This window comes from Euleptes europaea, chromosome 1, assembly GCF_029931775.1.
Source record: "Euleptes europaea isolate rEulEur1 chromosome 1, rEulEur1.hap1, whole genome shotgun sequence".
NCBI classification, from domain to species: domain Eukaryota; kingdom Metazoa; phylum Chordata; class Lepidosauria; order Squamata; family Sphaerodactylidae; genus Euleptes; species Euleptes europaea.
In genome coordinates this window covers 144,154,908-144,179,256 of record NC_079312.1, presented here as the reverse complement: position 1 = coordinate 144,179,256, position 24,349 = coordinate 144,154,908, and the positions used below count along the sequence as shown (strand labels likewise).

The window sequence follows — 24,349 nt, the reverse complement described above, 5'->3', positions numbered from 1 at the left end:
TGACTGAGCGTTTGTGGGAGAGAGGCCGGGGGGAGAGGCGCGGGGCTAGTCGAGACCCAGCAATGGCGGACGATGGCACTGAGCGGGCCGATGGCCGCATTGTGAAAATGGAAGTGGATTACAGTGCTACCGTGGACCAGCGTTTGCCCGAGTGCGAGCAGATGGCCCAGGTAAGGCACCGGACCCCGCCGAAGGGGCTGAGTCATGGTGCGGCCCAACCTAGGCCGCACGGGCCCTTGGTTCTGGCGCCGCAGCGCAGAGCGGGCCCGGCCGTTCGCAGGAGAGGGTCATTCCGGGGCGGTCCATTTCGTGGAAGCGGTTTTATCCCTGAGCGGCAGGAAACCAGCTCGAGTGATACAGAGAGGCTGCTGCATGGGCGGCGCTGTCTGTGCGAAGAGGCCATCCATCGGAACTGGGAGTGTGGGGGAAGGGGGAGAGGAGGGCCCCTTCTCCCTCTAGATTTAGGTGGCTGCGCTCTGGCCGCGTATTTGTTGACTTGATCCGTTGGCTTGATTCGGGTAGCTGGTTGTATGGACCGGAAGAAAATTGTATGATCGAGTAGAATGGGAAGAGGTAGAGAAGGGCATTACGAATATGCAGGGGTGGGTAGTTAGTTTTTCAAGTAGGCATGAGACCATAAGAGCTCTAAGATTAATCAGTTCGTCTTTTGTATTGTGATGCTTTTTGGGGGGAGCGTTGAGCTCATTTACACCTCATTATTTTATACTCCATTTTACATAGTGTAAGTCCACTCCAATAATGTAAGCGGTAAGCTCACTGTACAGAATTTTTTCTTGCTTCCAACAGAAGTCAAAAGTGCATGAAGAAGTTGTGTGATACTAAGTCCTTGTTCCCTAATAGCCTGTGGCTGGCAGAGACTGCTACCATACATATGTTACTGCCCCATGGCTTTTAATAGCCGCTCTGAGCCTGGCTTTGGCCAGGAAGAGTGGGGTAACAAATGGAAATAATAAATAAATCTGTTGGATACATCCGTCACATTGTCAGCATTTCACAACGTGCCCATTGAGTGGGAAAAATAGATTGTTATAAACCTGCTATGATTTGGTAATAGCAAGAGCGCATGGCAGTATATGCATGTTTTCCTTATTTATTTAAAATTATAAGCCTGCAGTTTCCCAGGTTTATAAAGGGGGATTATGGGTTTTTTTAACCTATTTCCTTATTTATAACATTCTGAGAAAAATGCTCTAGGATTACTTCCTAGAGTGGTAACTGTCAATAAGGAATGCAGCATCCTAATGGGCTTCAGTAGTTTCCTCCCATAGTGCCGTAATATAACATTTAAGTAAGCTAACCTTCTGCTATCATTGTGGCATCTGGGAATGTTGGACAAGGATAAGGACTGCTGTCCACTATTTGCTTTAGCTGTTGGGATGGAGGAAATTTCCTGCTTAGCCAAAATAATTAAGTAATTGTGTTCTGTAGAATTGACTCTGGAGTTATTTATCCCCTCTGAAAGACAACTTTTAGGGCAAAATTAATCATTTTATTGCTATAGCCAGAAACCATTGAAAACATATAATTGTTGCTAAAAATCAAGAACATATATAGATTAAACTCAGGAATGAAATACAAAAATTATATACATTAATACTGTATTTTGGGCCTCTATTTTCCACCAGACTTAGCTCAGATTTTCTTTCCTGCAATTGTATATAGTGCAACCTGATAAGAAATACTTTTTATCAGGCAGCAGATAAACAGTTATATCCTGTGATGATCAACCAGTTCAGTGAGTGAGATGAGTAGTCAAAAATTCCCTCTTGGAGAATCGTATAATAGACAAACATAATATATAATGGGTTAAATCTTCAATACAACCAGTTTGATACGTTCACAGTCTATATATTTAATGGGGTTATATTGATACTTTCTTCCAAAAGAAAGACATCTATTGGAATCTCAAGTATGTAAATACTTTCCTCACACTTGGTGTCCGGGTTCAGCTGGGCCTGCGGTAGTGGAGGCCACCTCAGGCACAGCCTTCCTAGACTTGGGCAATGGAGAAGCCAGTGCCGCGGTGACAGACAAGGCCACGGCAACCGCACCAACTCTAAAAGCCAGCACCGGGCAGCTCGAGGCTGGGGTGAACGACCCACTCGACGCCGGGGTGACCGCTGCCTTGGAGTACTCCCCGACGGGCCCAAACCCTTCTGGGATAAAGAATCCAGGAGGGGGCAGCCAGGTGGAGGGGGAGCAAAGTTGCCCCAGCTAAGGCAAGGCCCGTCAATCAGCTGATCGGCGGGCGGGGAAGCCTGGGTGGGCTGGGCTCTGCCATCAATGGGGAGCAGAGGACGGGGGAAGACCAACAAAGGTCCCAGAGCCCAGCTTACCTGGGGTGCAAAGGAAGGGGAGCCAGTCAAGATGCTTCCACCTCTTCCGTTTCAGACCACGTCGCTGGAGGCGGATGCTGGCCCCACCCCCTCTCAACAGACAGCCCACCAGGCACACAGGTTGCCTGACTGGGGAAGGGAGCAGCATGAAGCCATTCTCCTCTGAGGCTAGGGCATCTTGAGCTTGTTGGTGTTTTCCTTGCTCTATACGGGGAGGCATGACCAAATTCAACTTCCTGTCTCCGCTGGCGGGAAAACAGCCTACAAGAACCCAGTTTCCGTCCTGCTTCTGAGGGGAGAGCAGTGTCTAGGCACAGCTCTGAGCTTAGGTCTAGGTTTAGGAAAAGTTCTACCTTCTCTGTGTCTTACCTCTTTCTCGCCAGTCCTCTGTTGCCTTATCCAATTCTCGCCTTCCCTCCCTTCCTTTGTGTTCTCCTTAAATTAAGAATGTTGTTAGGGCTTTCAGGATGGCGGACGCCATTGCAGTTAGGGAAGACTATCTCCTCTCAGTTGAGGACTATCAGGCTGGGCTGGTCCAATCCGCCCAAAAGGACAGCGACTCTCCCAATGGCCGTGAATTCCTTAGGGAATCAGGAGCAACCCAGTACGATGCAGACCGGTGAGGAGTCACCTCCGGTGCAGCCGAAGTCTAAAAAGGTGCAAAAAGCGCGCTGCTGCACCAGGGCCATAAAAGGAGGAAACGAGGCGGTAAGAACGCTTGCGCGATAGCTGGGAAAAAGACACCTGACTCTTCCCCGATTGCTCAGAGCACGATTCCAAGTGATTCTGCGGCTCAGGCGGCGGCAGCCACTTCCATCCGGGCCAGAGTGGTTAACGTTCCCGCCCGCTCTTCTGAAGCGGCAGGCGGGCACCACCTTTCCTGGGAGGAGGCCGATGAGATGATTAATGTGGCCCTGCAGAGACAATGGCAGGCTTTTCAAGCCTTTCAAATGCGCATTCCTCCCTTCCTGGTTGGGTCCCTGTGGGTCCCCCTCCACCACTTCCACCCACTCCCTTAATGCAAGGGAGGAGATTAATGTTAATTCTGTGGGGGCTTCCAATTCCAAACAATGGCCCACAAAAGTGGCAATGAAATCAACAGCTGCTGAACATTCCCCTGCTGTTCATTGAGATTCCCCCTCCTCCACCCTAGATTCCGGGGAAGAAGACAGGGAAGAGGGAGAGTTTAATACATAAACAGAAGGATGGAGAGCAAGCATTTCCGGATGGAAACGTTACGCTCTATTGTGGAATCCTTTCAGCCCGGCACCTTCATGACAGCGCTAGACCTCACCGAGGCGTACCTGCATGTGCCTATTCATCCTATGCACAGGAGGTACCTCTGCTTTGTATATGGCCATGACCACTTCCAGTTCAGGGCCCTCCCCCACGGGTCTTTATGAAGATCCTGGTCACTGTCATAGCCTCTCTCAGACAGGAATGTATCTAGGTACATCCGTACCTGGACGACATATTGATCTGCGCTCAGAACAGGGATCAGTCCCTACTACACACAGCAAGAGTTATCCAGGTACTTCAAGAGCACGGGTAACTTCAACAAGAGTTCCCTGAGCCCTGCCCAAGTCATGATTCACTTGGGGGTCAGAATAAACCCAAAGGAGAACTCCTTGTCGCTGCCACAGGAACGTGTAGCAAAGATAGTTTCACTCGCAGTACTCACGGCCAAATCCAGATCGGCTCGTCTCATGATATCATGCATAGTGGTTGTCCCATGGGCTCGGTTTCATTCCAGACTGTTGCAATGGCTGCTCTGACCATTTCAGAGAGACATTACCCTAAAGAGGGACAAGTCTATAGCTCCTACTCTCAAGGTCAGACAGAGCCTCCGTTGGTGGTCTTGCCAGGCAAACCTACGGAACAGCCTCCAAAACATTCACGACAAACTGCTCTAACTGTTTAACCGATGCCAGCCTGGAGGGTTGGGGAGCCACCCTCAGTGGTCAGATGACCCAGGGCTGTTGGTCTCCAGAGGAAGCTAGGCTTCACATCAACCTTCTAGAACTAAGGGCAGTAAGGCTCGCACTTCAGAAGTTCTCAACAATAATCTGGAATCCACATGTCCTCGTGAGGACGTACAACAATACCACCAAGGCTGACAAAACAAGCAGGGAGGCACGAGGTCCTCCATTGGGAGGCCGAGCTGATTTTCACGTAGGCTCAGTGCAACATCAAAACCATACGAGCGGAGCACATCAAGGGAGTCCTCAATGTGCAAGCCGACTGGCTAAGTCAACAGACCGTGGACGAAGGGGAGTGGTCCTTGGACCAGGACATCTTCCAACAGATCACCAGCAGATTCGGAGTTCCAGCAATAGACTTGTTCGCCTCGGCTGCCAATCACAAGCTACCGACGTTCTTCTCCAGGTATTGCCACCCGAAGGCAGAAGGGACAGACGCCTTGCTGAGTCCATGGCCTCGAGGGCTTCTCTACGCCTTTCCCCCTCTGCCAATAACCCCTGACGTCCTACACAAGATCCAACAGGAGAAGGCCAAGATTCTTCTTGTAGCCCCATTTTGGCCCCACTGACCATGGTTTGCCACATTGAGTCAGATGTCACCCCAGGATCCGTGGTGGATCCCATCATCATGGGGAGTTCTTCGGCAGGGTCCCCTGATCCACCCAGACCCTCAGTGGTTCTGCCTGACCGTCTGGCACTTGAACGGAGGAGCCTCCTAGAACTTGGGTATTCCAAGGAGGTCGTGGCAACCATTCTGGAAGCGCGTAGACCTGCTAGCCGGCGCATTTACAATGCATCTTGGAAGGCGTTTGTGAGATGGGCGCGTAGGAAGAAGGTGGACCCTCTGAAGCCAGGGGTTAACAAGATCCTAGAATTCCTTCAGGAAGGGGTGCACCTAAAACTATCAGCACCCACTCTTAGACGCCAGGTCGCAGCCCTTACTACCGTTCTCCCCGTTTCCAACGGTGTTCCTGCCTCCAAACATCAACACATTGTTGCCTTCTTGAAGGGAGTCACCCAAACACATCCAGTTACTATTCATCGCTTCCCTACCTGGAACCTTAACCTGGTTCTTAGAGCGCTCACTACAGAACCGTTTAAACTATTGAAAACAGTTCCCTTGAATATCTTCGAATGAAGGTTTTGTTTTTGTCCGCGATAACATCAGCCAGGTGTGTCTCAGAACTGAGAACTCTGTCCATTCGAAAGGGACTCTTGAGTATTCCACAAAGATAAGGTGGCTCTGAGGCCAGATCCTACCTTCCTCCCAAAGGTAAACTCCCACTTCCATCGAGCTCAGGAGATCATCCTCCCCTCGTTTTGCCCAAAGCCATCCTGTCCAAGAGAACGGGCTTGGCACTCTCTAGATCTACGCAGAGCCATACGCATTTTCATCAATAGAACAGCGGAATTCAGGAAGTCAGACTATATGTTTATAAGCGTTTCCAACCCCAACTTAGGTCAGAGAATGTTAAGGATTATTTCTGTACATTAAGACTGATTTTGTACAGAGTATCCCATTGAAAAAATTGGTTGCAACTAACTTCAGCCCCCTTGTTTTCAGTGGGTCTTAATCATGATTGACTTTAGCTGGATTGAGGACTTGATATCTTTAGTTCATTATTGGGTTTGTATAACAGAGATACAGATTTTATTATTGGAATATTGTGTCCCTCCTCTCTGCTATATAGCTGCTCAAGGTATCTTTAAGTCATTTAAACTAAACTGACTTTGAAAATGACTTGTTGAATTTGTAGTGCTAGACACTCTAATTTAAAAGTACTTTTTCTCATTTTGGTCAATATGTTTTTTATTTTAGGATGGAAGGCTTCAAGAAGCAATTGAGACTTTGCTGTCATTGGAGAAACAGACTCGAACTGTAAGTGACATACACTAAGTAACTGTTCTTTAAAAAGAAAGTATTTATTGACTTTTCCTCTCTACCCATATTCCAGAATCATGTAATGGGAGTTAGTCATTCGTGAATACCTTTTAGCCATATTGTACTTGCAGTTACTGCCTCTCTTGAAGGTCAAAATGGTAACAATTGGCTTTTTTCTGTCCTGCCAGTGCATCCTTATGAATGAGGTGGGGAAAGCAGATGGTGGCAGTTGTTCTAGGCCAGTGATTCTTAATCTTTAATCCACTACTGAGCACCAAGTGTGCAACATTATCATCAAATGCCACCCAAGACATAACTGGAAAATTAAGACAAAAAGTAGCAGTCTAGAAAGGAAGTCATATATATATATGGGTGCTTTGAAGGTTTAAGCATATGATACAAATATCTCTGGCATACGTTCAGTGATGGCCACCAGCAAACTCCATCTTAAGTACCGCTCCAAATATTCTAAATCCCCCCCTAGATTTGTAGATCGTCCCCTGGGGTTATGGCTCCTGTTAAGAATCCCTGTTCTAGATTAATGTAATGTGCAAGACATATTGTGCTATCAGCTTCTTGCAGAACTCAAATCCTTTGCTTCTCCCCATCTGCAAGTGGTAAAGGAAGGTGAAGGATCTTTTTCTTTCAGTAGCATGTTGTTACTGTGTCTGAGACAGTAGAACGGTTTATGTATCGTAGCTCGGCGTTTAGATGTTCCAAATTGTCCTCCTGCTGTGGTCTTTACTGAAGGTCAAGGAGAAAGAGTTTGACTATTGATTCCCGCCTCCTTTTTTTTGCTACTTCTGGAACTGAGCTGGTTTAAGTAGATGGAAAACAACTCTTTGAACATCTTTACAGTTCAAAAACATTAGTAGTATAATCTACAACTAATTACTTGTTTTTCTCTTTAGGCTTCTGACATGGTGTCTACATCTCGCATTTTGATTGCTGTAGTAAAAATGTGTTATGAAGCTAAAGATTGGGATGCCCTTAATGAAAATGTTATTATTCTATCAAAGAGAAGAAGTCAGTTAAAACAGGTAAGATTACACTGGGAAGGGAGGAACCAAAAACTAGGTTCCAGAAATTTTGGCTACACTTGGCAGAGCTCATTTGTTCTAATAGCCATTAAAGCAAGGCTTTCTAGCTTTGTGCTATACAGGGGCAAAATAAAAGCATCCTTTTTACATCTGATGCTCAGTGAGTGGGTTTTACAGGGTGGTGGAAATAGCAGCCTCTGTGTGCAGTGATCACTCCCCTCCAACCCATGAAAATGATGCTGCATCTCACCTGGCATACTCTGCCTTCCTTTGTTGAGGAGGATGTTTAAAAATGTGAGGTGCAGTAGTTTTCCTGTTGGCTGCCAGTGTAAAAGTCTGGTTGCCACTGGCAACTGTATATGTGGACCCTACCCAGAACCAGAGGCCTAGGAGATTCTCTATCAGCTATTGCATTACCGCTTCTGTGTTAGTCTTTTTATTCCATGTCTGAAAGCTAAATTATTTATTGCTTTGATTTTTAAATAAGGATTACACATAAGTGCTTGTAGTGTCATCTTTAATATTCTACTGGCACAGTTTTATTTTTAATTGTAACATCTCTGGCCCAGAATGCAATATGAGAATATTATCTTCCTACATCTTTTTGATATGGCTATTTTCAGAGCAATCCTCAAGGAGGGGCAAATGGCCTCAGGCGGCGGCGTAACCCCTGCACCAGCATTAGTGCCACTTGCACTGGCTAAACGCACTAACACCGGTGTGGGGTCACTTACACTGGCGCTGGGGAGCCGCACAGCAGCGCCACACATGGGTGTTGGTGCAGCAGCCATGGTAGCATTTTCCTGGTGCAAGGGGTTGCATTTGGCGCCAAAGGAGGTGATGTTCGTCAGCTCCCTAAGCCTTTTTGCTCCAGGTATACCCCCTTTTGCGAACACAAACTTGCACCCACAAAAAGGGAGGCACAGCCCCGTGGAACTGTATGGAGCAGTTTCATGGGATTTTCCCTAAAATAACTTTTTTGGCTTGCTGCGCCTGTCAGCAAACCAATTAGAAGGCAGCCTGCCTGTGCTGTCCCTGGGCATGCCTCTACTACCCACCCACCCTTCTCAGCCCTGGCTCTGGCTTGGTGGAATGCTTTGCCTGATAACATCAGGGCCCTGTGAGATTTGAAAGTTTTCCGCAGGGCCTGCAAGATAGAGCTTTTCCACCAGGCCTATAATTGAGGACAGCCGCTTATAATAGCTCATATTATTAATACCAGCTTACTGGCCTCCCCTCCCCTTCCTTCCCTTGAGTGGGAACTACACATTATGAAGGGTGTCACCTGAGCAGTCCCTACAGTTCTCTTTTAGTCTTGATGCGCCATCACATTAGGTTTTAGAATTTTATTGTTGGTTTTATTTTGTATATATATTGGTTGCTATTTTTAAAATAATGTTACCCGCCCTGAACCAGCTTGCTGGGGAGGGTGGGTTATAAATTAAATAAATAAATAAATCTGCATTGCGCCATGATGCCCACTGAGTGACCTGGGGCCAGTCACACAGTCTCAACCTAATCTACCTCACAGGGTGGTCGTGAGGGTAAAATGGAGGAGAGGAGAATGATGTAAAGTGCTTTGGGTCTTCATTGTGCAGAAAGGTGGAGAATAAATGAAGTAAATAAATAATACACATAGCTGAAGATGGGTTGGCAGATAAAAGGTAGATTGGTTGGTGAGTGGGAAGGAGAGAAGGGAAAGGGAAGAGGATATCGGGGCTGCCAGGAGGAGGGAAAGAGGGAATAGTGGAGGAGAGGGATACAGAGGGAAATGTATTTATTTATTATTAGTCTTATATCCTGCTCTATATCCCAGCCGAAGCTGGGCTCAGAGCGGCTAACAATCATAAAAATATACTACATACACATTTAAAACATAGTATATATAAATTAAAAGCTAGGTCATATACAATAACATTATTAATTAATCAGTTGGCACTATTATTCATCACTGGAGCCTATGACAAGCCTGGGGATCTGAGTCCCCAGTTGAAACAGTATAGATGGAGATTATAGAGGGAGAGGGAGGCCAGCTATGATGGACACTGTTGCTGTCCTCAACCATAGGCCTGGTGGAACATCTCAGTCTTATAGGCCCTGTGGAACTGTGCAAGATCCCACAGGGCTTTGGTCTCACTAGAAAGAGAGTTCCGTCAGGGCGGAAAAAATCCTGCCCCTGTTTGAGGACAGCTGGACATATTTTGGGCCAGGGACCACCAGTAAGTTGGTATTCGCAAAGTGTAATGCTCTTGGGGGCGGGTGTGGTACCAGGAGAGACAGTCCTGAAGATACGATGGTCCCAGACCATGTAAGGCTTTAAAGGTTAAAACCAGCACTTTGAACCTGATCCAGTAGTTTGCCTGGAGCCAGTACAGTTGTTGGAACACTGGTTGAATATGCACTCTCAGTGTTCTTAACCTGCTGGAGTTTCCTGATCAGTCTCAGGAGCAGCCCTATGTAGAGTGAGTTATAGTAATCTAGCGTAGAGGTGACCTTCGCTTGGATCGCTGTTGCTGGGTCTGGCCAGGAGAGATAGGGCACCACTTGCCTAGCCTGGCAGGGATGGTAAAATGCCGCTGTGGCTGCGATTGTGACCTGCGCCTCCATTGATAAGGAGGCACCTAGAGTCACACCCAGACTCTTGACAGCAGGCATAGATGTCAATTGCATGCTGTCAGGAGCCGGCACCCCATTTCCAAGATGCCCCAACCCAGCCACAGAACTTCCGTCTTTGATAGATTTAGCTTCAGTCAGCTCTGTCTCAACCATTTCATCACAGCCTAGTGTGTCCAGGGCAGCATCTGGCCATCTGGGGAGGGGCTGTGGCTCAGTAGTAGAGGGTCTGCCTGGCATGCAGAAGGTCCCAGGTTCAATCCCCGGCATCTCCTGTTGAAGGGACTAGGCAAGTTGGTGATGTCAAAGACCTCTACCTGAGACTCTGGAGAGCCGCTGCCGGTCTGAGTAGACAGTACTGACTTTGATGGACTGACGGTCTGATTCAGTATAAGGCAGCTTCATGTGTTCATCTGTTTATCAACAGGTATAGCTGGGTGTCCTCAGCATACTAGTGACAGCCCAGCCTGAAATTCCTGACTAGCTGGGCAAAGGGGCACATGTAGATGTTAAACAACATAGGAAAGAGGATTGCACACCAAAGGGTGTCGTGGCGACACCTTCTCCCCAGGTACCACCCTCTGTCCCCAACCTCAGAGGAAGGAGCACAGGCACTATAAGGCTGTGCTCCGAATCCCAACATTGGCGAACTGGTCATCTAAGAGATCATAATCGACTGTGTTGAAAGCTGCTGAAAGATCTAACAATATCAGCAGCCCCGACCCGCCTCGATTGTAGTTTGAGTGCTGGGGAAATGTAATACCAACAGAAATGCTCTAAAATTTCAATTTATACTGTATTCTAAAAAAGAAAAGAAAAAGCTATCTTGCCTGAAGATTGTTTAAATTTCCTACAGCAGCTGTACCTGTATAGTTCCAAAAGACTTGTATCATCTGGGAAAGCCCTCCTAATTGCAGGTATACAGAAATCTCATGGTGTTTATAGCTATTTTTTTTAGTAACACCACATGTAGTACCCATACATTAAGCTAAGAGAGATGTTAGATTTTTTTCAAGTACTGCAATAAGTCTCATTTTCAATTACAGAAACTCTGAATATTTTATCCCTTAATCATGAAATAAACACAATTCTTCTAAAGGAGATCTAGTAGCAGATGGGAGAGTTTTGTCCTTTTTGTGCTTCATTTTGTGTTGCCAGTGAAACTTTGTGTTGCCAGTGAAACTTTGTACTGGAAAGAGCTGCTAAAATGGGAGCGATTAGAATATCTTCCATTTTATATTACAGGTTTTAATTATATTTATTTGTTTTATGGTGGTTGTATTTTAAACGGAATGTTATTGAAATTATGCCTTGAACATAAGCTGCCCTGAACCTGACCTACCTGGGAAAGGGCAGATTTAAAATCTAATAAAATAAATAGTTTTGTGTTCTATGAGATGTGGATGTTCTGTGTGGTCTCAATCTGCGAATAGAAGCTGATGTTTATTGAAGCCAAAGAAGTGACTAGTAATGTTTCCCCATTTTTATGTGTTTGCAAAGATTCTCTATGTGAACAGATACTTTGTTTAAGAATCAGCCTATTTTGATGCTTTAATAAATAAAAATGCTATTTATGCAGGGCTGTGGTGATGCGACATTATAGGGGTTTTTTGTTGTTCATTTTAGGCTGTTGCGAAAATGGTCCAGCAGTGCTGCACTTACGTTGAAGAGATCACAGATCTACCAATCAAATTGCGATTAATTGACACACTGCGCATGGTTACAGAAGGAAAGGTAAAAGCTGTCCGTGTTCAAGAGCTGAGAGGTTTGTTACTCCTAGAACTCATTCCTAGGATATACAGTTATCTTTCAAGTCACCAGTTGGTTTATCCAGTTCCAGTGCAAAAAGAGCGCCTGTATGCAAATAAGCATTTAGGCATAACTTGCTTATAACTTTCGGTGTTTCTTCAAAGTGGCCATTAAATAATAAACTACAGTTAAAGTAACAGCCTTATCTTTACTAGGCAGGAGATAGATTAAATGATAGTCGTGAGAACAAATAGGAAAGTGTGAAATCAATGGAGTTATAAGAGAAGATTTTATAGAAGAATATAAATCACAACTGAGTAAAAAAATGGGTAAGTGTTTCAGTCTTTGCCTTTCCACATGGGCAGACTCTCTGTTCGAATGGGCTATCTAGGAATCTGCCAAATAATTCATTGAGGGGTAAGGCGTGTCTGGCCAAGAAGAAAAGTCTTTGAAAGGTTGGCATGATTAAGAATTCTAGGTAGTCTGGTAGCACTGGAGAAGATGGGGTACTTTGTCCCCAGAAAGAGGGTGCACATTTCTTTTTGGCATCCCTGTGTTCCAAATCTGTAAGTATCTGTTTCATTACTAAAGGGAGGTCCAAGGGAAAATTTTGGATAGGAAATCTGTAAACTTGAAAGTCTTTCATCTACTATCTTTGTCCAAGAGGACAACGAAAGGGTCAAGCTCAGTCCATTTTAAAAGATCAGGAAGAAAGTTCTGATCTAATAGAAAAAAATGTGAATTTCAGCACAGTTTCCATGCTAACAGGAAGATGGAACTAAGACCAGCCTCTAAGTATAAGTTAGAGTTTGAGATACAATTAGGTGCTTGACAGATGACACATAAAAATTTTGATTACAAAGATTCTATTTTAGAGGAAAATGTGGGAAACCAAATAGGAACTCCATAAAGCAGGTAAGATCTAATTTTTACCTTATAGACTTCCAGAGCTAATGGAATCGATTGCTCTCCCGAATGATAAAAGAATCTCATAATTGCAGCTAGATGTGCTTTAGTAGACTTGAGAAAATGAAAATAATGAGATTTCCACTTGTTGGAAGAGGGGAAATACAAGCCTAAGTAGTTGAAATTTGACACTTGCTCAATCCTGTGCCTATCTAGAACTCAGTGATTTACTTTCTGTCGTAATGGATATTTCTGAAAACACATGATTTTTGATTTAGCATAATTAATAGTAAGCAGATTGGTGTGACAGTGTGATGCAAAGGCTTGGAGAAGACGTCTTAATCCCACCCTCGAGCAGGAAAGAAGGGCTGCGTCATCTGCATAAAGTAAAATTGGTATCGAATGAGCAGCCACGTTGGGAGCGTGAAAATGATTTCCTTGCAATTTATTGGGTAAATCATAAAGCTAAAATTAAATTAAGAACAATAGGTAAAAGAAAAGGCCAGCTAAAGGAATATTTAGATAGGATAAATGAATAGAAAAGGATAGGATAAAAATAGGAGAAGTAGAATAATTAGAATAATGAGAATAATTAAAAGCCCTACAAATAAATGGGATGATATGTGGGTCAGGTGTAAAACCGCACCCCCACTGCCCGAGGGGAGGATGCAAAATAATTTGAGAAGAAAAATAAATAGGAATATAAAAAAAAACTGCAGAAAAAGAACAGGGACCCTTTGTTTTAATCCCTCCGCCCACTTGATGAAGAAGCAAACAAGGAGAAAAGGCTGTTTCTCAGCGAGCTAACACAACTGGCTGAGACCAAAGAGCAAATAGAGGCTAAAAGGATTTAAAATGTTTAAAATATAAGATAAAATAGGACAAGGAACAAAAGAAAGGGAGAGAAGAAGTGAAGTAACATAGAATAAGGCTACAATCTCACACCTGGGAACTGGCTACAATCACACCTGGGAACAGAGCCAATAAAACGAAAAAGATAAGAACTTGAATTAACTTAAAAGGGCTACGGGAGGTAATAATAAACAAGTAAAATGAGCCCTAAATAAAAGCTAAAACAAGGAAAAATAAAGCTCCAGATACGAAGCACAGCTTTGAGCATCCTGCAGAATCGCACAGGAAACCCCAGTTTGTTTATAAAAGGTAAAGGTCCCCTGTGCAAGCGCCGGGTCATTCCTGACCCATGGGGTAACATCACATCCCGACATTTTCTAGGCAGACTTTGTTTGCTGGGTGGTGTGCCAGTGCCTTCCCCAGTCATCTTCCCTTTACCCCCAGCAAGCTGGGTACTCATTTTACCGACCTTGGAAGGATGGAAGGCTGAGTCAACCTCGAGCCGGCTACCTGAAACCAACTTCCGTTGGGATCGAACTCAGGTCGTGAGCAGAGCTTGGACTGCAGTACTGCAGCTTACCACTCTGTGCCATGGGGCTCTTAGTTTGTTTATAAGGTGGAGTTAATTGGAGATTTAAGATAAAGACAAAGAAAAGCCTGCTAGTACAGACAGACAACCTTTATTCGGTATACAACCAGCAAAACTAGTATAATCTTGTGCGCTTTATTTGCTTTTGTGTTTATTGTAGCTTAAGGTTTCTGAGGTGTAACTAATAGAAGATGTGTGTAAACTGTTGCCATCCATTCATTTTTGCTCTCAATTAGGAGACCAACAGAAGGGGCAGTCTTTTGGAATTGAGAGATGGTTCCTAGACACACAAAATGCTAGTTTAAAATGTTTCTTTTAATATATACTTTGCTGGCTTGCAGTGTTTGAGCATGTAGGCTAATTCTGAATTAACAACAATGCAATCCTAAACAGTTTAACTCTTCTAAGCCTGTCAAAGTCAGTGAGCTTAGGATTGTGTTGCAAATTTATTATGAAGTGATGGCTTGAATGGCAGCCTCTTCAGACATTAATTTCCCATGTTTGCGCTCTAAATATGCACCTGGGTCAGCAAGCCATCACCCTAATATGCAGTTAACCTAGATTTTTCTGACCATCCACACAGCTAAGAATTTATAAGATACTCTATATCCCTTTGTGGAGATCTCTGCACAGGTGCTGTAGCCATGCATGGAAAGATCATGCTCCTAATATAGCTCACTGAGTATTCTTGAACACTTTATATACAGGAAATCTACTATTTATTATTTTTATTCATTTTTATTTATATTTATTTATTTGCAGATCTATGTTGAAATTGAGAGGGCTCGGCTGACAAAGACTCTTGCAACAATAAAAGAACAGAATGGTGAAGTAAAAGAAGCTGCCTCAATTTTGCAAGAACTTCAGGTAGTGGTCCAGGAATGTTTAACATGAAGTGAAGAATATTTTGATAAGTACTGACTCTTAAATCTGTTTTTACATAAAGTTTTATCATTTGGCTACCTGGCAAAAAACTATACATTTCAGAAGTATTAAAATACACGACCTACAGGGTGTGTTGTGATATGTTCCAAAAAGGTTCTTGCAAAGCTTAGCTGCCAGCCAGTGCAAAGATTGCTAGCTTCATAGTGCTGTTCTCATTGATACCTGAAAACAGATTTGTGAGCAGATGTCAAAACTGAGTTCTGGCAAGATCTAGGACTTCTCTAGCTGATTTGTACAGTACACATTTAAAGAGATAAATGAGGGAGAGGGAGTAGTATTTCGAGATCTGCAGATACAGCTTCTGTTCTAGCCCTAGATCTTGCAGTATACGATAAAAGCTTTGTTAACCTGCCTTTGATTACACAGAACACTTAGTTAGCTAACATAGCTCAGAGGGCAAGTTCCTCCCACTCAGCCACCATGCCCTTATGTCTTCAGACATTCGTGTGCCCCATTCTCACCTCTTCTGCTGACCAGCTGTATTCCTCCAGCCAACGCTGGAATTCTGGCAACTGGCACTGCCAGCTAATGTCATTGGATGCCTCTTTTCCCCTCAGCCTGCCTCAAACTTTTGGGAGCCCACTCTGCTCCCAGCCAGTTGGACCATTTGCTGCTGTGTAGGATGGCTCAGGTGGATGGGTCCAGTCAGGCACGGGGCCTGTCACCATGGTGTTTCCAGTGGAGGGGTTTGATCACTGTGGATTCTACTAGGTACAGGCAAGGCAGAGCAAGAAGCTTGAGAATCAAGCACAATTGCATAACTGGCAACCCTATTCCCTAGGAGTACTGGATAAAGCAAATTTTACTTTCACGTTTGCAGAGCATATGTTATAACTTTGAATTTGCTCAGGAACCAGACTTATGTTTGTGAAATTGATAGAAAAATGGATTTATTTATTTACTTAATAGCTTTTATTGCTTAGTTCACTGCTATTAAAACAGTTTGGAAGAGTTCTGTTGTTCTGTTATTCTTTAGCCACCAGTTGTCTATTAAGAGATACTTTTCTTGAGAGGAATAAAGTTTGTCAACAGGGGTAGTAAAACACCTTTAAATTCTGAGGTCAACATCAAATTTCATAAGGCCCCAAAAGTATTTTAAACTAGCGGTTAGAAACATTTATTGGGCTCATGACTGAGCAGATGTTTGGTATTCTCCGCATTACAAAAATCTGGATGTAGTGTAAGTAAACAGGTTGGCTTGGATCCAGACTAGCATTTCTGGTTCAACTTTCTCTCATTCTCCCTCTGGCAGCAGCCCAAAATCCAGTTCCGGGGGGAAGATTTTAATCATACACAGCCCATTCCTGCTTTGGAGCTGGAATGACCCCTCTCTTTAGGCAGCTTCCACGGCCCTTTCACCCCTAGAACACCCACTTGAGCGGCGGGGTGGGTGGGTTGCACCACCTTTTTTGGTGATGCAGCCTTGCTTTTTTCAATGGGGCCTTTCCCCCCTTTTTTCTTGAATTTTATTTTTAAAGGGTGGGGGTTGGCTGCCACAGCCGGGAAGCCTCTGAGGACGTGTTGTGGCTCTGCTGCTCTCGGCCACAGCGGATCTACCCCCCCTTTCAGGATTGCGCTCAAAGCCTTTGAATTAATTTTTCTGAGAACAGCTATGCTCAAAGTTACACCAAAAGTTTAAATAGCCAAGGTATGAACTTGACTGCACAATAATATAGGATTTATATCTTACTAAGACACGTCTTATGATTTACCTATAAGATTTTTTAATGGGGTAAATTGGATATATAATCTATTGAATATGTTTTGTATTTTAGGTGGAAACATATGGATCAATGGAAAAGAAAGAGCGTGTGGAATTTATCTTGGAACAGATGAGACTTTGCCTGGCTGTGAAAGACTACATTCGAACCCAAATTATTAGCAAGAAAATTAACACCAAATTTTTTCAGGAAGAAAACACAGAAGTATGTCAGAGAAATTTTGTGCTGCATTAGTTTATGCAGTTATACTCATGTGTTTGAAATAGATTTATCTGTTAACACTTGTGGGACATTCTTGACAAGTTCAGTGTGTCTGTATTAACGTAACATTTCTTAACATTCCAGAAACCAAAACTGAAATACTATAATTTAATGATTCAGCTGGATCAGCATGAAGGTTCATATCTTTCCATTTGTAAGCACTACAGAGCTATTTATGATACTCCTTGCATTCAGGCTGAAGGCAACAAATGGCAACAGGTAAACAGAATCTTTCACCATTTCCCCCAGCTGTTGATCCAGAAAATCCTGTCTGAGGGTTGAGGGATCCTTGTAACCAACTGCGTTAACAAGGGGGAATTGGGTGAAATTGTGCTGCCTCTTTCCTTTGCCTCAGAAAATGGAGGAAGAGGAGGTGTTTTACCAGATTCCTTGCACACACTTTTCTGGGGGTTCCAGATCCTGTACTTCAGTCGGTTGGTGGTGGTGGAAAGTATTGTCAAGTCACAGCCGACTTATGGTGACCCTGTAAGATTTTCAAGGCAAAAGATGTTCAGAAGTGGTTTAGCATTGCCTGCATCTGCACTGCAACCCTAGACTTCCTTGTGTGGTCTCCCATCCAAATACTAACCAGGGCAGACCCTGTTGAGCTTCCAAAATCTGATGAGATTGGGTTAGCCTGGGCCGTCCAAGTCAGTGCTCTACAGTTGGTTGAATCTCCTCCCCTTTTGATTCTGATGTAGGACAAGTTCCTTTTCCATTATTCAGATTTTGAGAAAACTTGGCTCTCCTCTCTTTGAATTTTGTCTTTTTAGCTTAGTGCAGGGGTCCCCAATATGGTGCCAGTAGGCACCATAGTGCCTGCCTACACCTTTCCTGGCACCTGCCAAATGTTTTTAGAGAGTGAGCAGGGCCAGGTGGGTCTTTTGCCCAGCAAGGCTTCTGATTGGCCATTGGAAATTTGATTGCTTGTACAGATTTTTAAAAACATTTCTTTGGTAGCAGCTGCACCATAGCATAAGGACCTTCATAGTGGTAAGCGGCAGCATCCATTTTGTGGCTGGCTCCTCCTCCTCTGGCAGCCATTTTGTGGCTGTGCCCACCATACTGTGTCAGAATTCCAAAGGTGCCTGCATGCTCAAAAATGTTGAGGGGCCCTGCCTTAGTGTATCTACTTTGTGAGGCTTCAGTAAGTTGTTGGTGAAGTTGTTTGGGTGTGGTAAATTGTGACCTAGAAATCTGTGGACTAGTTCAAAAGCTAGCACTGCAACTTGTACGATGCATGAGTTGGTGAGAGATCCTTCCTTGCCTCCACTGTTTTTAACATTGTGTTGAATCTAGACTAAATTTTTTGCTTATGCAAAGCAATTCTGTCTGTGAAATACAGTGTTCTTGCCTCCCCTTTTCCAGCCCACTGATCTCATTGAAATACTGCTCCTGGTGGACAGAGGCCCTCAGGAACATCATTAAAGGCAACTTGAGGGTCTGCTGCCCCAGGCTAGCCTGATCTTGTTAGATCTTAGAAGCTAAGCAAGGTCGATCCTGGTAGTATTTGGATGGGAAACCTCCAAGGAGCACTGGGGTAATGAAGAGGAATTGGTAGAAATTACACCACCCCTTCTGTTAGCAGAAAATTTAGTCTGGATCCAATCTGGTATTTGTTTCCAATGTTCCACGCATAGTCTGTGTATGAGATGGCCCAAGTCAGGTGATTAGGGGGTACTCGTGATAGCTAACATGGAGTACTGGTTGTAATGTCAGGCTAGGATCTGGGAGAGACCCAGATTCAAATCTCCACCCTTTCATGGAAGCTTGCTGGATGACCTTGGGCCAATCTTTCACAGCCAAGCCTACTTCACAGGGTTACGATAAAATGGAGGATCACAGAATACTGTATGCTGACCTGAGTTCCTTGGAGGAAGTGTGTGATCAAAATGCAAAAATGTAAAATGCAAAAAATGGAATTTCTCAAATTAGGCCTTTGAGTTTGCAGTCTTCTCTGTAGATCACCCACGTCAGTTTTGATTAAGTACAAATGCATTGCAGTCCTGGCCCAGTAAATATGCCAGCCAGCCTGATTTTCATGTGATGTGTGAAACATTGCTAGAGGTAGAGCTATTAAAAGGAACAAGCTAGTGCCTTGTGAGAAATCACAGGAGGCAATAATGATTCAGAAGTCTCCCCCCTGAATCCAAATATTCTCAGTAGGATCTGTAAGTTCTAGCCCTCTGTTTTTTCCCTTCCTTCCTCTTTCATGGTGCTCAACTGCACTCAGCATTCTGTTCCTCAGTGGAACAGGCTTCCTTGGGAGGTGGTAAGCTCTCCTTCCCTGGAGGTTTTTAAGAAGAGCCTAGATGGCCATCTGTCAGCAATGCTGATTCTATAACCTTAGGCAGATTATGAGAGGGAGGGCACCTTGGCCATCTTCTGGGCATGAAGTATGGGTCACTGGGGGTGTGGGGGGAAGGTAGTTCAGAATTTCCTGCATTGCGCAAGGGGTTGGACTAGATGACCCTGGTGGTCCCTTCCAACTCTATGATTCTATGTTCTTCCTTGTCCTTTAGTGTTTGGGTGGGGTTAAAAGGCTTTTTAAAAATTTACATTGTCATTTTTTTGCATACCTGGGGAGTCCCCTGAGTATATCAAAACATTACTGTAGGTAGCCTGGTTTGCTGCTTTTGTGAATCACTCTAGTATGCCTAATAGCAAATGATACTCTTTCCCTGCAAAATCAAGTTTCTTCTTTGTGTTTCAAACAGGCACTGAAGAGTGTGGTTCTTTATGTTATCCTATCACCTTATGATAATGAGCAGTCTGATTTGGTGCATAGAATAAGCAGTGATAAAAAACTAGAAGACATCGCCAAGTATAAGTATGTAACTTTTCCAGTCCTCTATTGTGTTATGACAACAGGTTGGTGTGTGAATGTAATGGAAAATGGCCCTGTACAAACATTACTTGAAGTGCAAAATCTACATTCCTTATGAACATTAACATATGCCTAAAGGGTATATTTTAAATATATTGAAATATACAGTGAAGGTATTTGAGCTGTCAGTATTTACAATATTTAACCTAATGCCTGAGTTTGTACACAATTATTGTATGTACAAATAAGAACTGGCATTCACAATTTTGTGCATAACCATTTTGTCTATATCACACCAAAACTCTAGTAACTTTTTTGGCTTATGTTCTGCAGTATGCATACGTACGGACCTGCAGATAAGAGGCGCTGTGGGTGCACTCCTTTCTGTGAATTAGTGTCTGTCTTCAAGAAGTTTAATGAGTTGTTTAAAGAAGGAGCTATTCCAGAAATTTTAAATTTCCTGGAAACCCCCCCCCCCCCCAGAGCTTTATGATCTTCAAGGTTGCTTCTGGTAGTCCCCGGCCCAAAGAGTATGAGGCTGTCCTTGACCAGGGCTAGGGCTTTTTTGGCCCTGGCCTGGTGGAACTTCCTTTCTAATGAGACCAGGGCCTGCAAAATGGAGTTATTCCACTAGGCCTATGGTTGAGGACAGCTATGAGTTGTCATCTATGCTGCCCCCCCCCCCCATTCTTACCATGGCCTGATTATAATCTGATACGTTGGAGGCTCTAGCTATTTGCAGGCCCTACAAGTGACCTTAAACTGTAAAGAGTGCTACTTATTGTTATATTTAGTTTTGGCTCTGTATTTTACTGATTTTGTTGTAGTATTTTGTGATTTTACAGTGATTGAAGTATATTGTATTTTGTATTGATTGTTCGTTGTAAGCTGCCCTGAGCCTGGCCTTTGGCCTGGAGAGTAAGGGTGGATAGAAAACCAATAAATAAATAAATAAATGCACCATCTTAAAGTATAAGAGAAAAACATTTCTACCAACCATTTACAGAGGTTTATTTGTTTTTTGACAGAGATCTTTTAAAATTATTTACTACTATGGAATTGATGCGCTGGACTGTCTTAGTTGAGGAATATGGAAAAGAATTAAGAGAAGGATCTCTAGAAAGCCCTGCAACAGATGTATTTGGTTATACAGAGGAAGGTGAAAAACGATGGAAAGATTTAAAAAACAGAGTTGTGGAGCATGTAAGTACAACCTGCTTAAGAGCATTAATTAGAATGTGAGAAATGCTGTTAGTAGCTACTTTCATCCTATGTACAAAGGTTTTTTTTTCCTAAATAGGACTGATTACAACTTTTGTATTGCCATGTTAAGCTGTTTCTCAGGGATTAATGACAAACCTTATACCACCTCTGAGTATATCCAAATATAGTTAACATATTTTAGGAAAGTTTAAAGGCCAGTTTAATTTGCTGTGTTGCATACTGCAACTTCCTTTATAAATACTTTCATAAGTTTTTAACCCTCTGAGGATTCAGGCTGCTTTGTGTATGTGTGTAAACCTTACTTGCAGATCTCTGGTTGAGCTAATTACTAACTGTGGTGTTAGCATGATTAATCTGAGTATGTTTTGTACATTTTCTAATATCCTGAAGTTAAATAATTTCTTTTTTCAAGCTATATACCATTATAGAGTCTAAGCATGCTCTGTTTCTGTTACTACTTTTATTTTATGGAGATATTTTGGTTGCTTGACCATAATCTTAAATTCTAATGTTTTATTTTTAGAATATTAGAATAATGGCAAAATATTATACCAGAATTACTATGAAGAGAATGGCACAACTCCTGGATTTATCGGTTGATGTAAGTGGTGTTCAGATTTCCTTGGTAATTTTGTTTGAGGTAAAAAGTGTGACATTGGTAAACAATGACTGTTCAGAATAACGCCTTGGAGTCCCCTGGGCTCATTCACAAAGGGTGGTGTGGCCATTGCATAATTTAACTTAACCAAATTTATTAAGTCAGTAGGAGGTTGTTAGCCGCAGATGCTCTATGTATCTCTTCATCATACAGAGCTTTATCCCTTACAGCCCTCAGTCCACTGTGTCCACCCCAACTTATCTGTTTCCTGTTTTCACTGTGTCTAACACTTTTCCATTTATACATACAATTAATGTTCTTGATTCTCCCCTTGCCTCCTGGGCATCTAGAAATATGGGGATAAATATGAGGGTTCTGAATTTCCTGTGTAATTGAACAAGCTTATCTAACTATGCATACATATTATCTTCTTCAGCAAAGTACATGTCCTAGTCTTGCATTATGCAAGATACTTATCTTGACTTGTACTATTACTTGGCAGATTGTGTTTGAGGGCACCAATATCATTTCAGTACCAGAGTCAGTATTATAAAAAACCGTGTCTAATGTAACAACCCGATACATAGATTAGCAAAACTGAAGTGGCTGGATCATGTTCCTTATTTCAGTGGGATTTGATTTTCATCATGTTATTTTGGTCTTCAAACAACATCGGTTGAATCCCATGATTCATTAGCGGAAGGTGCTGAGTTGCAGATATTTCCCGTGGTTCCACATTTTGGAAAAAACTCCAAGGAGTCCTCTCCAAATGTGGAAGAATTTATTCCTTGGGTCAGCCCCACTGACAGAAGAGAAAGAAGGAAGCAATCTTGCCCCCTTCTACCTCCCTACTGCAGCTTCCCAACCTGTGTGGCCATTAGTCCTTGTGTCTGTGGTTCACTGGATCCATCCTTGTGTTTTGAAAACATTCAAAAGAATTTCATTCTAAGCCCTAAACTGTGATGTGTGGATTTCAGTTTAAGTACCTAATTTAGTGCTGTTTGCTTGTTTTGCAGGAATCTGAGGAGTTTTTATCCAACTTAGTGGTGAATAAGACCATCTTTGCAAAAGTAGATAGGCTGGCAGGAATTATCAACTTCCAGAAACCCAAGGACCCAAATAACCTCCTCAATGACTGGTCTCACAAGCTCAATTCACTGATGGCTCTAGTTAACAAAACTACACATCTCATTGCCAAAGAGGAGATGATACATAACCTGCAGTGATATGCCTCAGTAGCCTTAATGCTTTAGGGAGGCATTGAAAATTGGTCATAGAAAGAGACTTTATGCTACTGCATATTTGTTTTTGGGTTTGTTTGTTTGTTTCATCTCTCCCAGGACAAACCTAGAACATAATCACTCTTGAAGAATTGTTGACAATTAAGTTCCTTTGATTATTCATTTAGTTTATAACATTTTTGCTGCAATTGATGGAATAAACATAATAAAACTATATTGGCTGTGTAATAGAAATGGCCTTTGATTTATCCCAGTTTTTCTTGATGTGTCCAACAAATATTTCTGTATTTGTCTACCTTATCTTTTTGTTTTTCCAGATGTACAAGTATGTTTTAATATATTCTTTTTATAATTAAATGTAACAAGGTAATTCTAATGTTAAATTGAAGGGCAGAGTATGTATGAGAATTTCAGGCATAGAACTTCAGTTATCATTTTTTATTTTATGCGTTAGTATGGTAGTTTTAAAACAGAATATGATGTAATGAACAGCATGGAGTTTGTTGTAGCTCATTTTCCTCTTTGCTGTGGGTAAATGTCTCTAATAATTTACTTGAATTGAATTAAACTGTAGTAACACACTAGTATTTTTTTCCAAAAACTTAGAGAAATTCTCATTTTTTCCCCTTCTAGTTAATGGTCTGATATGTCATTAGGCCCTGACCTGGATAGCACAGGCTAGCCTGATCTCATCAGATTTTGGAATCTAAGCAAGAACAGTCCTGGTCAGTATTTGGATGGGAGACCACCAAGGAATATGAGGGTAGCTACACAGAGGCAGTCAATGGTAAATCACCTCTGAATGTCTCTTGCCTTGAAAATCCTATGGAGTCGCCATAAGTCATATGTGACATGACAACAAAATACCTTTAATTAAAGCTGGAAAGCAACATATTCAGCACAGTTAAAGAAAATATGCTCATTTTGGTGAGAGAGACAAGATTAAGCATATGGAAATTTAAGTTGAGCCCAGCGATTTCAATAAAAAGGATGCATTGCAAGCTGTTTTGTTAGTAACTCCAAAATCCCTTAAATTAATATATATATATATATCACCTTCTTAATTATGGTGATGTGTGTTCTCATTTCAGGAGTAAATTGGCAATGGAATCAAGGTTTGAAACAGATGGCAAGATCAGCCTTGCTGTTATCATTAATTTATATTTTACTGTCCTAAATTGATAGAAGGGAATAGGGAACAAGTTGGAACATGGCTGCTTGTAAGTTACCTTTCAGTATTTCGCTCCCTTTCTTCATCTAAGCCTTTGAAGAGTTTTTTTTTTCTTTGAAAGCTTGACATAATATCCCTCTCATGTAAGTCTCTCCAGCTTCTTCTGTTTTCTCTTGATGATGATTCTCTATGCCGCTCTATACGATAAGGAGTATTTACAATTAATCTCTCAATCATGAAGCTGATTCCACTCAATGCTGCTTCTGCGGCTTTATTCGTTTAAAACACTTTAATGCTACCTCAACAAGATTCTTGTAGTGGCTCAACTCCAATAAATAAATGCTATAAAATATAGTCAATGCGAAATGAAAACAGTATGAAAAACAACAACACT

At 42.7% G+C, this 24,349-nt stretch overlaps 1 protein-coding gene across 1 annotated transcript; it reads left to right on the top strand.

Annotated features, from left to right (window-relative positions):
• The first annotated feature begins 42 nt into the window (after nucleotides 1–42).
• Nucleotides 43–22,875, top strand: PSMD12 (proteasome 26S subunit, non-ATPase 12). Its single transcript, XM_056861805.1, has 11 exons — nucleotides 43–170; nucleotides 6,156–6,215; nucleotides 7,130–7,258; nucleotides 11,498–11,605; nucleotides 14,730–14,834; nucleotides 16,688–16,837; nucleotides 16,979–17,113; nucleotides 19,612–19,724; nucleotides 20,750–20,924; nucleotides 21,469–21,546; nucleotides 22,560–22,875. The coding sequence occupies exons 1-11, from the start codon at nucleotides 63–65 to the stop codon at nucleotides 22,767–22,769; spliced, it is 1,371 nt and encodes a 456-aa protein (XP_056717783.1). The 5' UTR covers nucleotides 43–62; the 3' UTR covers nucleotides 22,770–22,875.
• The last annotated feature ends 1,474 nt before the right edge of the window (nucleotides 22,876–24,349 follow it).

Bases quoted from the DNA above. Each gene is read 5' to 3' on its own strand.
- PSMD12 (XM_056861805.1), top strand. From the start codon at position 63: ATGGCGGACGATGGCACTGAGCGGGCCGATGGCCGCATTGTGAAAATG. The intron at 171-6,155 runs GTAAGGCACCGG...TTTTTATTTTAG, and splicing joins AGTGCGAGCAGATGGCCCAG to GATGGAAGGCTTCAAGAAGC. The intron at 19,725-20,749 runs GTATGTAACTTT...GTTTTTTGACAG, and splicing joins GAAGACATCGCCAAGTATAA to AGATCTTTTAAAATTATTTA.